This window comes from Primulina tabacum, chromosome 9 (genome assembly GCF_025594145.1).
Source record: "Primulina tabacum isolate GXHZ01 chromosome 9, ASM2559414v2, whole genome shotgun sequence".
Lineage (NCBI taxonomy): Eukaryota > Viridiplantae > Streptophyta > Magnoliopsida > Lamiales > Gesneriaceae > Primulina > Primulina tabacum.
In genome coordinates this window covers 35505113-35521515 of record NC_134558.1, presented here as the reverse complement: position 1 = coordinate 35521515, position 16403 = coordinate 35505113, and the positions used below count along the sequence as shown (strand labels likewise).

Here is a 16403-nt window from a genome sequence, read left to right as displayed (position 1 = left end):
AAAATATGACCGCGATGCACCGAATACACGATCGTAGAGCTTTTATTGGCGTGCACCACCACCACCACCAAGATTTGTTGATACTAATCACATGGGGATGAATCAATTCTATCAAGAAAGCTAGCATATGATCAAGAAATAAAGGGGTTTTTGTGTCATATTCCATTCTTTTAATTGGTCAAAATGATTATTTTTTTAAAATAAATGTGTATTCGTTTGTGTACGTACAAATGAAATCACTTCGAGGGAGATCTTCGACGATATATTCCCTCTTTTTTGAATGGTGTCCAATCATTTCGTGTAATTGGGGTGAATTCCACATTCAAAATTTGGTTCAATTGCCAGTTTTATCAAAACATTGCACATTTTTTACTCTACAACAAAATCATTGCAAAATGAGGAAGAATTCCACTTGCACACGTGTTGAGACGGCTAAGGGCTTCTTTCCATCAAGGGATATTGTAAACTTTCTCAAGGATAATTTTGAAATAACAAGAGATACAACTGACAATTATACAAATGAGTTATGTCTTACGGGTTAATTTTGTAAGATTAGTTTCCATCTCAATCCGATTCATAAAAAATAATTACATTTTATTCAAATTTTTTTTAAAATATGGATCGAGTTGACCCGTCTAAAAGAATACCATAACTGATTATGGCAAAAACTTGTATGAGACGGTTTCACGGGTCGTATTTTGTGAGACGTGTCTCTTATTTGGGTCATCCATGAAAAGATATTACTTTTTTATGCTAAGAGTATTACTTTTTATTGTGAATATCGGTAGATTTGACTCGTCTCACAGATAAAGATTCGTGAGACCGTCTCACAAGAGACCTACTCACTGATTATATAGCATAACTCATATAATATTTATATATTTTAATTAACCTTGATTTCCAAATCCACCAAGCTAGGTGTGTGCCAATCATAATAAATATTATCATGGAAGGATTGGTGACTTATCAGTGTGACAAAATGTTCCATATTATATGCTAATTAAATCACGTCGGATTAGATTTTATGCTCTCTTTTTTTTAAAAAAAATAAAATAAAATTAATTGAGTTACCTTTTAATCATCAATCTCTTCTTTCCACATCAACTAACGCAACTTTGCGAGATTAACATTATCATAAACCAAGAAAAGGTAGTAAATCGCTAGCGACTTTCAATCTCAATCATCACCATTAGTTGTTAATTAACTAATTAATTAATCAATAATTTTTGCTTTACAACAAGATGACATTATTAAAGATAACGTAAGTAAAGTCAGTTTGAGCATAGTTCCGGTCCTGTCTTTAATTTGTATTTTTTTTTTAAAAGGTTGCTTTCCACCTTTTAATGGAGTTCCACTCAAATATCTGCGGGATGATCCGAAGATTTTGAGCATTATAGTCCGAGGACTTGATAGCTAATATCCAGTTTGAATTATGAGATAAACATAAAATTTCAGAAAATAGCAGAAATGATCTTTGTTTCTTTTGTATTTTAGTCATGTAAAGATTGAATCTTCGATATGTTCGTATAAGTTAGTGTATGTATTGGTTTTTGACGAAGTGCTGACATGATATTGGAAAATGCTATATAAAAAGATCAAAAACCAAAACACAAACTAACTTGTAGGATCCAAAGCCCAAATTTGCATGACCAAAACATAAAATAGAAAAAAATTAATGGATCATTTTGGCTATCATCACCATAAAATTTATATTAAACCTCATAACTATTTTTCTTTATCCTATGATAATTATTATTCAAACCCTTCTCAATATATATATATATATATATATATATATATATATATATAGAGTTTATTTTTGTTATATTGATCACCAACCGTGTACACCGATATAATACGATGGACAGCCATGAAGAGATTTCCCAAAAAGTTGAAGATTTGCCCCATACTTCTTATTTTTTGCGATTATATCTAATTAGTCATCAATTTCTTGTGTTACTGTCCTCATCATTCCAACATTGTTTTAATTTTTCAGCAATAATTTACCATCACGTGGGCGTCACTTTCTTGATATGATATTTATTCTTCCTTTTTACCTGGCGACAGTAAAAAAAAATAAAAAATACTATTTATGAAGAAAAGGACAACATTCCCCAAAATTAAAATTTGTCCAGAAGCAAAAATGCATGAAATTTAACATCACAATTGTCGACACCATTTTCGTGTTGGGTCGGACGACTTGTTTCCAGGGATTACTCACTCCTTGAGCAGCAAAATTAATGACAGTTCCAGTTATCAAGTGTACGTCGCTAAAGTAACATCTACTTATTCGATGCACAATTTTATCACATCAATAGATGGACGTCACTTCAAATGTGTTCATAAGATCAATAATATTATATATATATATATATATATATATATATGTTTGTGTGCGCGCGCGTACGTGCAGATTGTAATGTAAAGAGAATGACGTGGGAAAAAATGGTTGATCAGGTGGAGACAAATTAGACACGAATTTCGAGATGCTGCATCTCCTTTAAAAAGGAGGTAAATATCATGGAGTAAAAAGAAAATGTTTCCTTTTTTTTTTTTAAATATATCATGGGAAAGTTCTTTTTCTTGCGTTTTTTGAAGTTTAGATTCCTAATTCAATGGATTATATTGTTCGAGAACTAATCAAAGGATTAAATTTGAAGTGGGGTTGACAAATTTTTGTACTTTCAAAAGCTGAAAAAAATTAACGAAATCTTTGGTTTTTATTTATTTGAAAAAAATATTTTGCAGAAACTTTTTTGACAGATAGTTATAAATGAGTTGATAGTGTTTACAGTGAGGCGTAAAATCATGCATACTTCTATTTAGAAACAAAGTATTATTTTTACGAGACAAAAATGTAATTATTTTAAGTTGAAATTTGTGTGGAGGAAATAGCAAGAGATGGCATGGGAAGTCTCCGTGGTGGAGACAAGATCAAAGGCAATCTAAGTCGTGTGGACTGACTTACATTAGAATTTCGGCCTCCACTTACACATATACTCTCGTTGGGGACATAAAGATTGAGGGAGATTTGGGGAATGGATAAAAACTTGTAAAAATGTTTGTCAAATTAGGGTTTTAAGATTAAAGTGTGATTTTGGATATTTGAGCAATGACATGTTCAAATGATTTCTCTTGTTTGGATTCAAAAAATTCATCCACTCCTTTACACTATATATATGACATTGGCAATGCTCGAATTCAAATCAGTAGTTTTGTGCCGGTAATGAATATTTGTATTCAAACCAAGCACAACGTAAAGGAAACATTAGCTAGCTGAGTAGGTCTCTTATGAGACGGTCTCACGATTCTTTATCTGTGAGACAAATCAATCCTACCGATATTCACAATAAAAAGTAATACTCTTAGCATAAAAATTAATATTTTTTCATGTATGACCCAAATAAGATACTCTTATCACAAAATATGACCTGTGAGACCGTCTCAGACAAGTTTTCGCCTAGCTAGTACGACCAGTTATCCCACCATCTGTGCTGATTTCGCTGAAATTTAATATGGATTTGATTTCGAGTGAATGATTTGATTTGATGAAAGCTTTGAGATCTTGGATATTTTTCTAAATTAACAAAAAATAAATCGAGAAAAAATAACCCTCGATAAAAAAGATAGAAAGTATAACCACATGAACTAGAGATATAGATAAATAAAAATATTTATGATTTTTCGAGTTCACTTTAATATATTTTGATTCGTATTCAAAGATATCGACAATAAACACGGTCCAAACATATTTTACTGTGAAAGTACAAGTGATAAAAGGTTTGGTAAATATCTCCTCACACTCTAATTAATATATATACTTTTGTCAAAACTGATCTAAAATGAGTGGGATGTCGTCTATTCCCTTTTCACCTGTTATTTTCAAGGATCTTGGTTTAATTTACTGAACAAATTAAAAAAATTTAAGAATAATGTTATGAATGAAGGAATCGGAATTCCGACAATATTTCACTTGATAAGAAACCTTAGATCCACTTGTGCTTGATTGAGAAATTTATCGAGATGAATTAATTTAAGGCGAGTTAAAAAAAGAAATGATAATATATTTCCAATGAGCAATTAGACGATGGATTGATTCTATGGAATATGGCTTTGGTATTAGTCAATGTTGGCTAATATTTAAGCCAAAAAATTGTGTGAGACGGTCTCACGGGTCGTATTTTGTGAGACGGATATCTTATTTGGGTCATGCATGAAAAATTATTAGTTTTTATGCTAAGAGTAGTACTTTTTATTGTGAATATCGGTAGGGTTGACCCGTTCCGTCTCACAAGAGACCTATTCGATATTTAAAATTTTAAATTATCATCCCATGTCGTTCCAACAAGTTGATATTATCCTTTGTTAGGTTAAGCCAACTTTGGGAATACGAAAAGGAATATATCTTTCTATATAAGTGTATTATACAAGAGATTCTTAGGTTGTTTTTGATTGATATATTTTGAATCTATGAATTTCAAATATATTTTCGTTGATTTAGAGAAGCAAGAAAATGAACTTCAAATTCGTCTCTTACATGTTTATATAGTGTTTTACTTTAATTATGAAGAAATTTAAATTCACTCAATAATAATCTTATTTGAAATTCATTTACTTCATATTATCGATATGTAAAAAATAATGTATTAATTTAAGATTTAATTTGATCTATTGTTCCGTTGTTAACAATAAAGTTATAATCGAAATTCATGAATTTCGAATCCATATCTTCAAATACAACCTTAGAGCAATCACCGCATAAACATAAATACACCATCAAAGAATCTAACAAAATCTGAAAAAATATCTATGTGTGATCGACTTGGAGAACTTTCAGATATGTGGCATAGAATTATAACAATGAGTAAACTAGACAACTCCAACGCTAAGAAGCTCGATCGAACCGAGAATAAATTAATTTATGAACAAGAAGATTATTTAAATAACATAAGAGAAAAAAGACGCCAATGACATGCCAAAACATACCAATGTGAGATCATCTGATCAAAATACATCGGTTGGATAGAGTTCATGAGAGTTACATATATGAACTTTGACAAAATTTCTCTATTTTTGAATTAGCTTTTGGGATTGAGTTAGGTTCAAATATAACAAAAACACATAGATAAAACAAGTTGGTGTTAAGAGGATTAACAAAAACAAGAATTTATTTCGATTTAATGAGTGTCATCCGGTGTCATGAAATATTTAAACGAAGCTAATGACAAGATTTTTGTGCATATGTAATTGGGGATCTCAAATTTAGGGCAATATAGTATACTTTAGAGTCAAAAAGAGTAAAATGATACAATGCATGGTTAATTTATAAATGAGAAAAAAAAACACAAAGGTGAAGTATTAAATTCTTTAGTTTTATTTAATATCTTCAGTTAAGGAAATAACCAGATGTACCTGTTGTTGTTGGATCTGTTTGGGCTCCACAATAACCCCACACCTTCAATCTAGATTCTCTGAAAAAGAAAATAAAAGCAATAAAATCTAATTTTTCTGTAAAAAAAAAATACATGAATGGGGCAGGAATTGGAATCCAATTGATGGGTTTCTTCCTTTAATCATTTATCTAGCTCATCCAGCAAAGATTTGTTTTATTTTTAAAAAAAAAAAAACAAATGGGAACACAAAGGAGAGAATATTAAATAAAGGGACGAACTTAGTTTAGCATCTAACTTCATCTCCCCTTTCTCCACCCCTCTGTTGAATAAGCTACAGAGGAAAGAAAAGGTAATAAACACATGCAATATCATGTTTGATTTTCTGCGATACGAATGTTGACAACTACAGTCAAACAATAAGCAAAACTAGAAGAAAGAATATAAGAATTTGTTGCTTTACAAGGAAAGGAACCATTCATTATTCGTTCAAGATATAAATTTGAAGTCCACTTGATCTTTTGCTCAACTTTTCAAAAGAATAGTATTCCTTGTATCTTTAGGGGATTGTTACAGGTTCATACTTCCGTACATTGAGTACACCCTCGTGTTTCAAGTTAGGTTCAGACTCAGAGCATATAACAAAAGTAATAATGGCATAAAATGCAATCAAACTTTGCTGTGGCTTGGAGAACATGAAGTATTATAATTTGTACCAAGTCAAAGAACATAAAAAGAATAGTGGAGCAGGCCAAAAACTGAGATGCATACATATAATGTGAATCAGTTTGTGGAAAACCATAAACAAATCAAAGCTAATAAGCATAGTTAAAAGTGAAAGGTGGAAAGCACTGTCATTGGACTGGTCTACCCAGAGAAGAGACACCCAAATAAACATAAGATATACCTATATTCTTCAATTCAAAAAATTATAGGGCAGTAGACATGGTATCTATTCTCCAATTTACTTTTTGCGAAGAATATGACTCCACAGTTTTTTTTTAATCCTGCATTTGACTCGAGTTCTACGGTAGTTTTGGAGTTAAAATTTTGTTATCGATTAAATCTCATATCTTGAGTCAGGGCAGCATCTAGTAGATGAAACTAACATGAGTATGGGATTAATCAGGACTTTACCCAAAAAACACAAAAAGAATAAAGCCTGACAGATAGGATGTAAACAAACCTGAACTTAGGTTTAGAGATGAAATTACATAGCTAACAAAAATCAGTTTTGAAAATAAATAAATAAGAGGCAACGATTACACTAAACAGATTTAGACAATGTAAACGTAATTTTTAAAGTGAAAAGGTAGAATCCCACCAGGAGAGGCTTTCCCTGCATCTAGTACATGCAGGAGCATGGTTCTGAGTTCCTGCCTATATATTTGGACCAGCCAGTTCATTTAGGAATCAAACTTAAAAGCAGCTCTTTAACGTGTCCCACTCTTTCTCTCTCTACACATTACTGGCATACTACCACTAAAACAGTTTATAATCACAAAAAAGTGGCCATGCCCCTTTGTCCTGTGGCACCAAAACCAGAAAATGAAGGGCACCGAACTGGCGGCAGGGCTGCCGATGGAGGCTTGTGACACAGTTCATATCGCTTACCCGGTACAGAACAATTCAGAATCTTCTCTGCTAGGGACTGTACACCCTATAACTTTAAAGGTCCATCTCTCTTTCTCATTCTTCTCCCCTCACATACACACACAAAACTCACCCATGGAAACCTCAAAACAGCACTCATGCCAAGACAGATTACAACCCCCACCCCCACCCCCACCCCCACCCCCAAGCTAGCTACCAGACTACTCGCATGTTCAAAGAAACATAGGCTGCTAGAGAATAGTTAAAATAGTATTTTACTTGCATGTCACAGAAACAAAAACAAGGAAAAATTACAAGAAGCCTTTGTACAATAATTGATAAGATAATTTCCAGTTACAGCCATCAGTAAGGTAACTATGATACTGATCCACAGAAAATTCCTATTAACTTACAGTTTGAAGAAGTTGTTTACAAAGTGAATCTTGAAGGAAAAGGAACCTGTATTAGAGGAACATCGAGCAGTAGAGAGAAAGCGATACTCAATGGGCTTACAGGGATGGTCTGTCCTGGAGAAATATTGGCGATGCTGGGTCCATCAGGTAGTGGAAAAACCACACTACTCACGGCCCTTGGAGGCCGCCTTTCCGGGAGGTTGTCAGGAAAGATCACTTACAACGGTCAGCTATTTTCAGGCTCTATCAAGCGTCGAATAGGATTTGTTGCACAGAACGATATCCTATATCCACATCTTACTGTGTTTGAAACTCTTTTATACACTGCATTACTAAGGTTACCCAACAGCCTGACCAAAGAAAAAGTAGTACAGCATGTGGAGCATGTCATAACAGAGCTTGGGTTAATTAGATGTCAAAACTGTATGATAGGAGGGCCACTGTTCCGAGGAATATCAGGTGGAGAGAAGAAAAGGGTGAGTATAGGTCAAGAAATACTAATCAACCCAAGCTTACTGCTGCTAGATGAGCCCACTTCTGGTCTTGACTCGACCACAGCTCAACGGATCTTGAACACACTCAAACGGCTAGCTACAGGAGGTCGAACTATTATAACTACCATTCATCAGCCCTCAAGCAGGCTTTATCATATGTTTGACAAGGTCGTCTTGCTGTCTGAAGGCTGCCCAATCTACTATGGACTTGCTTCAAATGCCTTGGAATATTTCTCTTCAATTGGTTTTTCAACATTCATCACTATCAACCCAGCTGATCTCTTGCTTGACCTTGCCAACGGTAATAAAAAATATACTCTCAGCAACACTTGTCTAACATGAGCATAGTACTCGATAACTTAAGGGCATTAAGGCATTTACAGCCATGTTCTTTCAACAACAGAAATGAAACTCACAAGACTCAAGGTATTTAGCATGATTAATGGAGTTCAAATGGCCCACACCATGCATTTTTCAATCTCAGAAATTTTAGGATAATTTCAAACGCATGTTATTCTCTTCTGATAATGAAATCAACACTTTTAAGCAAAAAAACCTCTCCTAGTTAAAGATGTGAAGAAATATAAAAAGATTTTGGTAAATGAATTGGTATATTTATCGTTTAAAAAGATTTAAATAAGAATATAGTTGACATTCCAGGAATTGGACCCGACTTCCAGCATGCCACTGGCCACAGTGACAACATGCAACAAGATCCAAATCATGTACGAGAATCTCTAATTTCTGCTTATGACAAGAACATATCTACAAGGCTGAAAATGGAGTTAGGAAGTTCAGAAGTCAGCATCGACAGTTGCAAGAAGGAAACTTCTAAAAGTGAGTTTCCATTCTATGTCTACGTATTTGTTTACTAAACTTCCAAATCGAGCAGGAAGACATTCGGCTCCGGATGATTTAATGTTTCCACTTATTTTCTGCCATTTAACTACTAATCGATAGTACAATCATCGGTCCAATCAAGCAGGATCCTACATATCGTCAGGGAAGTGGTGCACAACTTGGTGGCATCAATTTAAGATCCTGCTCTTACGAGGACTGCGAGAGCGGAGATTTGAATCATTCAACAGGTTGAGAATCTTCCAAGTCATAAGCATGGCAATACTTGGTGGGCTTCTATGGTGGCAAACTCCATCATCTCACATTGATGACCGTGTAAGAATTCTCCACAACAATAAAATATATCCCCTCTATGCTTCCACATTGGAGAAAACAAATATCCTAACACTATCTGGAAAGTTTTGACACTGTATTTACACAACACCACTCCAAATTCTTACATGAATCATCACGTTGTTAAATATATCAAATGAACATATCTTCTACTCTCCTTAACCATCATCTAGCAACATTACAAACTTATGTCACAGCTAATTTAGAGCTACTTCAATATGCAGATTGCCATGTTATTCTTCTTCTCCGTGTTTTGGGGCTTCTATCCACTTTACAATGCTGTTTTCACCTTCCCTCAAGAAAGAACCATGCTGATAAAGGAAAGGTCATCTGGTATGTACCGCCTCTCCTCTTACTTTCTAGCCAGAACAGTGGGAGATCTTCCTCTGGAGCTCGCACTTCCAACAGCATTTACACTCATCTTTTATTGGATGGGTGGCCTTAAACCTGACCCTGCCACCTTTATTTTATCCCTCCTGGTTGTTCTTTTGAGTGTTCTTGTTTCACAAAGTCTTGGCCTGGCATTTGGTGCCATATTGATGGATGTCAAGCAAGCTGCTACTTTAGCCTCAGTAACAACTTTGGTCTTCCTCATTGCTGGAGGATACTATGTCAGACAAATTCCTCCATTCATAGTTTGGCTAAAATACCTGAGTTACAGCTACTACTGTTACAAATTACTTCTCGGGGTTCAGTACAACGAGGATGACTTCTATGAGTGCGGGAAGGGAGTCCATTGCCGAGTCGCAGATTATCCTCCCATAAAGTCAATAGGTTTAAGCCATTTATGGATGGATATGTCCATCATGATGCTGATGTTAGTATGCTATCGATTTCTAGCATACCTTGCTTTGCACCGGGTGCGATGAAGATGCATGATGGGGGAGACGTACAATTCTTGGTTAAAAAAAAAAATGTTGTTTCACCAAGGAATAATGTTAGTTTAGGTTTTGATCATAGAAAGCCAAAAAGTTCTCCGCACGGGATTATCTCATATGGAGAAATCAAGAATTTATACAGTATTTTATTTTAAAAACTACTACTAAATGAGCCCATGCTAACTATTTAATTTACGACTAAATTTTTCTTTAAAAAGTCTACATAACCAATTTCAAACCTAGAAAAAAAATACTTCATTAAAGATTGTTTACTTAAAAATACACTCGACCAATGTTGCATTCAAATTAATTAACAAAAAAGATAATAATATAATAATATGACCACAAAATACTTAATATTTAAAAAATGCCAAGAATTCAGTATTCAAACTACAGAAAAGCATTTTTATAGAAATAAAATTAGGAGTAAGTCTCTTGTGAGACGGTCTCACGAATCTTTATCTGTGAGACGGATCAACCCTACTGATATTCACAATAAAAAGTAATAATTTTCATGGATGACCCAAATAAGATATATGTATCACAAAATACGACATGTGAGACCGTTTCATACAAGTTTTTTTCTAAAACTAAGAAATCTAATGTAAGCGACCATATAAACTCGGTATTCAGTATTTCAAAAATCTAGTTATTATTTAATGTTGTCCCTCATCGATCCTAACAAAACTGTTCAAATGTCATGGATAATAATTTATACAAAAATATATATTACAGATTTTTATAATTTTTAAGACCTGATAAAGTAAAAAAAATATTAAATATGTAAATAATGTATGATTTAAATACGTAATATCATATAATTTATTGATTATAAATATATGTAAATAAATTATTTTACATAACAATGTATGATCTATTGAGTATAATTATATTTTTTTTATAAGTTTATAACATGATATCAGTGGATGTATATCGTATTTTGTGATATAGATCTCTTGTTTGGATCATCCATGAAAAAGTATATTTTTTATGCTAAGTATATTATTTTTTATTGTGAATATCAGTGGAGTTGACTAATCGTAAAGATTCGCGAGACCACGTATCTACTCAAATATTAAATGGACAGAGGACATTTTGGTCATTTTTTTATTTTAGGATTTAAGATGGAAAAAACAGAATAGCAATTGACAGAAAAACCCCTCCGACTGATGACTTTCCCTCCATTTTCTCTTTCTACCTAGGGTTTTATAAAAGTTAACAGTGAACTCCGTTCTCTTGCAAGCGAACAGTGAAGCATCGAAAGCCATGGCATCAACAAGGATTTTCGGCAGCCGTTGTCGAGTTCTGATGGCCGCCTCCAAGTCCGCTGCCGCCACCGACAAGCCCACCGCAACTTCCGCGGCGGGGAGTAAGACTGCTGTTCGTGTCACTGGAATACTGAAGGTCCAGACCGTGTCTCCTGCTCTGGCTAAGTTCATCGGATCTCCAGAAACTTCACGCTCTGGTGCCATCAAAAAGATATGGGAATACGTCAAATCTCATAATCTTCAGGTCCAAGACATTATGTGTATTATTTTGTCTTCTGGTGCTTCAGTTTTTTTAAAAAAAACTTTAATCGACATTTTTGGGCCATTTGTTTCTGTACAATATTATATGCCTAATTTACTGTGAACAGATTTTGTTCCGTGCTGATTTTCATATTCTGAACCTCCTTGCGCTCGAGAGCTGGTTTGGTTTATATCCAATGCATTGTGATTTTCAGATATATTGTGCTAGCTAGCTTTTTTTTTCAGTAGGACAGACTTGGGAAACTTGATGGGGCTACTCAAGCTTGCTTTTCATGAGAAAACAGCCAATGAAGGCGACTAACACTACTAGCCCCCCTCCTGAACCTGCCGCGTCATTGTAGATTGATGTACATTGGAATTGTTTAGCATTTGATACTCTCTTTTTTTTTGGTATGAGCAGCTTTAACAGTACTAGTCCCCCTCCTGAACCTGCATTCGTCTATGTAGATTGATGTACATTGGAATTTTTTAGCATTTCAAAACTCTCTGTTTTTTTGGGCATGAGTAGCTTTAGTATTCTATCCCATCTATTGTAATATCTCTGTCAAGATGTATGAATCTGATGTTTAAGAGAGTTCTAAGTAAAGAGTTGCAGAATTTTTTTGAGTACTTTTTACATTACCCGCATTGCCATGAACTTTTTTGAATGCAAATTCATTTGCCGAAGTCATAATTGTTGATACATTTTGCAGAATCCATCCAACAAGAGGGAGATATTCTGTGATGACAAGTTGAAGACAATCTTTGATGGCAAGGACAAGGTGGACTTTCCAGCAATAGCGAAACTGTTGACTAACCATTTTCCAAAGACTACATAAAGTTAGCTAGTGTAGGCTAATGTTTCTGAATCCCTTTTGGATATTCCTGCGTGTGTTGAAGCGTAAAGGTTTGTCTCTTCTGTTTTCATGTCTTCCTGCTTGGTTCAGCAAATTTTTTTCGCTACGATTACGTCGATGACTCAAATACTGTAATATGAAATTGATTCGAAGATGGATGATATGAGGAATGTGAAGGGTTATTGTTCTGACGATGTTTCGCTCTGGCTGTGTTTTTGTTGCTTTCTTGATCTTGATTACTGAATTAATCGTATGATAGTTGATAGCTACAATCATTCAACACTATTTTCAAAAGCAGAAGTGTATCATAGGTCTATTTGAGATTTCTCTTCAACTTAATTCAAGGTTCACTCCAAATACATAGGAAAAAGGAGAAACAAGATATCATTATTGATAAACGATTTCATCGTCGCCGCCAAGAAGTTAGAAACAATCAAACACAAAATGGGCTGAAAATTCTTCAATATTTTCTTTCCAGTATAATTTCCAAAATTCATTTATCAATTATTATATGGTAATACTATAATCTAACATTTATCAATAAAAAAATATTTCAGCTTCCATCAATCTTGGTCCATCTTCAAAATCCATGTGCCTTGTGGTCAAGTTGATTTAAAAATGTGGTATTTTGGGTGGATGGACTTTCTATTTGTTTAGCAAAAGTTATGGTAAAGAATCTAAAGATATATAATAGTGAATTATTCAAATTAATTCATTACATTTAAAAATTTCACATAATTTATTTTTAGATTATTTTTTATTTCCATTTCAATTTTTTTATTATATACATTTCACTTTATTTTTAAAGTTAATTTTAGATCCATGAGAGCATAGCATGAAACGTGTAATAAAATATATATGTGTATGTGCCAAATACTGTCTTAATAAGAATATTAAAATATATGTTTATTACAGTAATCTCACTCGTGGCATTTCTATGCACGTCTTCCCGACCTATCAACGCGTGGAGCCGAACGAGAGACTATCAGAAAATAAAGCAAATTAATTTTACTATAAACGTAATGGAATGCACTGCTTCTTCGTCATTATCCATTCAATTCTTGATCTTGCGCTTTTGCAGCACGTCTTGTAGAGCTTTTCGAGGTAACACGTCCATATTTCTTCTAATATATCCATAAAGTTTGTTTCTTTTTTTGAACCACAAGTAAATTGTTGTTTGTAGGAGACGTATGTGTGTATAGATTGTCACTTTGTTTTTTGCAGATTTGCAGTCTTTCTTTTCGTTAATGTAAGTTTGTCTTATGTGATAATACATGGTGGGGAAAAACGTCAGGATCAAGAAAATTTTAAATTTCCTTCTTTTCTGATATATCCGGCTAGAATTCGTGATGATTTACATGGGAATCTGAAATAATTTGCAGGGGTTTTCTGTAGCATGTGAACTAAAAATATTCATATACTCGAGTGAATGCAGTCGCGAGAAATCTTGTTTATTTTTTCGTCTTCTTTTTTTTTTCCATTCATTTACGTGCTCCGTCATGTATTGGTCGCGAGGAAAGTAAATCTTGAGTCGTTTATTGTTGTTTTGTCGTTGGATTTGGATAATTCTTGAAAATTGTGTCGGAGGGGGTGGATTGTTATGGATTTGCATGCTTTTATTGGTTTCTTTACATGGTTTCGTGATTGGTTTTCGGTTTTCCAGTACTGAAACATGACTCTCAGAAATTTATTAACTTTCATATATCATATATATGCACAAATAGTTTAGATTTTGTTCCTCGAATTTTTTTAGTTTTAGTTTAGCACGGTTTCGCCTCTTGTGTCCTCTGCTTGAGCTATGGTGGTGATGACACGAGTGCTGGTTGTGTCGAAGTTAAAAATTTTTGTTGGGCTGTTACATTTTTACTTTAGGCAAAATTTAATCATTGGTGCTCTTTAATGTGAACTCAAGTACCATGTAGATATAAAGATAATACCGAAGAGGGGATGTAATTACCCGTTAATTTTTCTTTGCTATGTATGTAGAAATCGAGGTTGAAAAGTAGGGTCAACTTGAAGCTAATTTCCACAACCAGAAACAGTGGGCTTGATTAAACTTTGTTGTCTGAAATGTGGCCAAGAACCAGGCATTTTCGATGAATATTTTAATTCATTCACTTAACAGTGTCGAAATGGAATTTGCCAAACATGTGCATTGTATTAGCTTGTGGCTAAATTAATCACTGTGTTCTTTCATATGCCGTGATTTTACGTGTTTTTCATATATGATTTCGAATTCAAATTCCTTTTTGTTTCACAAGTTAGTGTTCTATCATTCTAGGTAACAATATCAACTGAGATAAAAGAAAATGGGAGGTGGAAAGGACAAACATGGCGAATCTGACAAAGGGCTTTTTTCTCATCATAGCCATTATCCTCCACAAGGATATCCACCTGGACAGTATCCGCCAGCCCCCGGAGGCTATCCTCCCCAAGGATATCCTCCACAAGCAGGGTATCCACCCCAAGGATATCCACCGGCTGGTTACCCTGGCTCATCCGCTCCCCATCATTCAGGTGCTGAACGGAGCTCGATTTTTAATATCTGTTGTGTGTTGGATGTGTTGTTTGGCAAAGCACTTTGGTTTCTTGTCTTTTATTTTATTTGGATGTGTTGCCTTCTTATAGGATTAATATCCATAGGTCTTTTATGATAATTCATTAATCAAACTGAAAGGACGACTTGTTTTGTTTTCAGTCTGATAGATATGGCTTGCTGATTAAGTAGACATGGGTACATACCTGTCATTTAGGATTTCGAGTCACGGTTCGTATGAATGAATGATGTTCAAATACTCATATAACTTCTATCCGCAGAGCATTTACATATATATTTGAAGACTCTAGAACTCCAAGACAAGTAGATCGAATTTTGATTAGGGGAAGCCGCTTAGAAATACGGTTGGTTGATACGTGGTTTTGCATGTGCGGTGAGAAACCATGATCTGTGTGGTTATTGTAAAGCGCAAGTTTGTTGCGCATTGGTAAATAGTATCTCTGCCATGTATAATTCTCTATCTCCAGTTTTGCTCTGTTCTTAGTTTCCTTTATGTTGCAGGAGGGTCTGGTGGTGTCGGAGCCATGCTTGGAGGTGCTGCTGCAGCGGCAGCCGCCTATGGTGCTGCGCATATGACACATGGCGCTCACGGCATGGGCCATTATGGACATGGTGGTGTAGGACACGGCATGGGCCATTATGGACATGGTGCTGGACATGGCATGGGCCATTATGGTCATGGGAAGATGAAGCATGGCAAGTTCAAGCATGGCAAATTTGGAAAGCACAAGGGGGGAAAGCATGGAATGTTTGGAATGCATGGAGGGAAATTCAAGAAGTGGAAGTGATTTATTACACCTATATATATGTAAGGTGGAAGTGATTTATTACACCTATACGTAATCATGTCATGGTTATCCTTTATTTCTAGTTTTATTTCTAAATAAATTATGATATCTGAAAGAAGTCAATAACAGATGTAAATATATTAGGTAAAAGTTCATATTTCCACATCTTCTTTTCGCAGTAAACAGCTGCTGGCATTCAATTTCCAAATGTCAATTTTTTGTGTCAAATCAATTATGAATGCAACGCAATTTCTAATTCAAGGAACAAAAGTAACTCCCATATAATTTATCAAATTCGTCCTAAATTAGTAATTGTCCCGGCGTGTATATTTTATTTCAAATTACGTTCCAAGGGACTAGTAAGTTGTAACAACCGATAACCAAAACAACATAATCAAAAGATCTCTTGTGTATTGATGGCAATAAAAACAAATCACACACCAAGAATGCCCAAAACGAACTTGACAGTCTGTTGAATGCTTTTACGTATAAAACTCTACAATGCATATTTCTTGCATATCCACCAATCCACCCTCCTAATAATCAGTTTTTTTTTCTTTCTTTACATGGGCTGACGATCCAAAATTTTAGACTTTTGTGTCAGATTGGCTACAAAAATTTTATATAGTTTTGTATGTATAAATTTATCGAGTATCGTCTGGTATAATTTTAATAGATCATAACTTCTGAGTACATCCCAGCCAATACAAGCCAGTCCATTTTCTCCTATTATA

At 34.4% G+C, this 16403-nt stretch overlaps 2 protein-coding genes and 1 pseudogene across 3 annotated transcripts; all 3 read left to right on the top strand.

The window, feature by feature from the left end:
• Positions 1-6699: 6699 nt before the first annotated feature.
• Positions 6700-10128, top strand: LOC142555587 (ABC transporter G family member 14-like; annotated as a pseudogene).
• A 986-nt stretch (positions 10129-11114) lies between these two features.
• Positions 11115-12512, top strand: LOC142555586 (upstream activation factor subunit spp27-like). Its single transcript, XM_075666520.1, has 2 exons — positions 11115-11471; positions 12181-12512. Exons 1-2 carry the CDS (start codon positions 11226-11228, stop codon positions 12304-12306), a joined length of 372 nt encoding a protein of 123 aa, XP_075522635.1. The 5' UTR covers positions 11115-11225; the 3' UTR covers positions 12307-12512.
• Positions 12513-13206: 694 nt separating this feature from the next.
• On the top strand, positions 13207-15834 carry LOC142555585 (uncharacterized). 2 transcript variants are annotated; one of them, XM_075666519.1, is made up of 3 exons: positions 13207-13573; positions 14606-14841; positions 15383-15834. In XM_075666519.1, exons 2-3 carry the CDS (start codon positions 14634-14636, stop codon positions 15667-15669), a joined length of 495 nt encoding a protein of 164 aa, XP_075522634.1. In that variant the 5' UTR covers positions 13207-13573; positions 14606-14633; the 3' UTR covers positions 15670-15834. The 2 variants fall into 2 exon arrangements, with proteins under 2 accessions (XP_075522634.1, XP_075522633.1); XM_075666518.1 differs by having other exon boundaries at positions 13211-13428.
• The last annotated feature ends 569 nt before the right edge of the window (positions 15835-16403 follow it).

Coding starts and splice junctions, on each gene's coding strand:
- LOC142555585 (XM_075666519.1), top strand. CDS start 14,634: ATGGGAGGTGGAAAGGACAAACATGGCGAATCTGACAAAGGGCTTTTT. Junction 14,842..15,382: donor ATCCGCTCCCCATCATTCAG/GTGCTGAACGGA, acceptor TTTATGTTGCAG/GAGGGTCTGGTGGTGTCGGA.
- LOC142555586 (XM_075666520.1), top strand. CDS start 11,226: ATGGCATCAACAAGGATTTTCGGCAGCCGTTGTCGAGTTCTGATGGCC. Junction 11,472..12,180: donor TCAAATCTCATAATCTTCAG/GTCCAAGACATT, acceptor TACATTTTGCAG/AATCCATCCAACAAGAGGGA.